The sequence below is a fragment of the Phaethon lepturus genome, unplaced genomic scaffold (genome assembly GCF_000687285.1).
Source record: "Phaethon lepturus isolate BGI_N335 unplaced genomic scaffold, ASM68728v1 scaffold48191, whole genome shotgun sequence".
Lineage (NCBI taxonomy): Eukaryota > Metazoa > Chordata > Aves > Phaethontiformes > Phaethontidae > Phaethon > Phaethon lepturus.
The window spans coordinates 1-307 of NW_010520738.1; the positions used below are offsets into that span (position 1 = coordinate 1).

General features: G+C 56.4%; 1 protein-coding gene across 1 annotated transcript in view; it reads right to left on the reverse strand.

Annotated features, from left to right (window-relative positions):
• Positions 1 to 25: 25 nt before the first annotated feature.
• The window catches only part of RPE65 (retinal pigment epithelium-specific protein 65kDa), a gene marked incomplete at its 5' end in the record, with an annotated part of 3,543 nt that continues 3,261 nt past the window's right edge, over positions 26 to 307 (reverse strand). The window contains 2 exons of the mRNA XM_010297476.1: positions 26 to 169; positions 281 to 307. The exon at positions 281 to 307 is cut by the window's right edge and continues 148 nt beyond it. Of these exons, the coding sequence (XP_010295778.1) occupies positions 26 to 169; positions 281 to 307 (171 nt within the window). The remainder of the gene's footprint in view (positions 170 to 280) is intronic.

A 307-nucleotide genomic window follows, 5' to 3' on the forward strand; every position in this document is an offset into this window, starting at 1 on the left:
CCTCCAGGCTGGGCACCGCCAAGACTCACCCCTTCCAGGTGCAGAGGTCGACGATCAGAAATCCGTTATCTTCGTAGGTGTTAATGTGATGGAAAAGGTTGAAGGCCGAGGTGCGGTATTTGATGTTGAGGAGCCTGCCTTTCTTTTTCTCTGCCACATGAAGCCAGACCTGAAAAGCAAGCAGCTGCTTGGTGTAGGCTCAGAGAAATGAAGCTGAAACAGATATGACGGGCCTCCCCGTCCAGGGCTGGCTGCCCAGTACAGCCCGGTGTGGTACGACTGGCCGCTTCCCCCCCTGGGTTCCGTG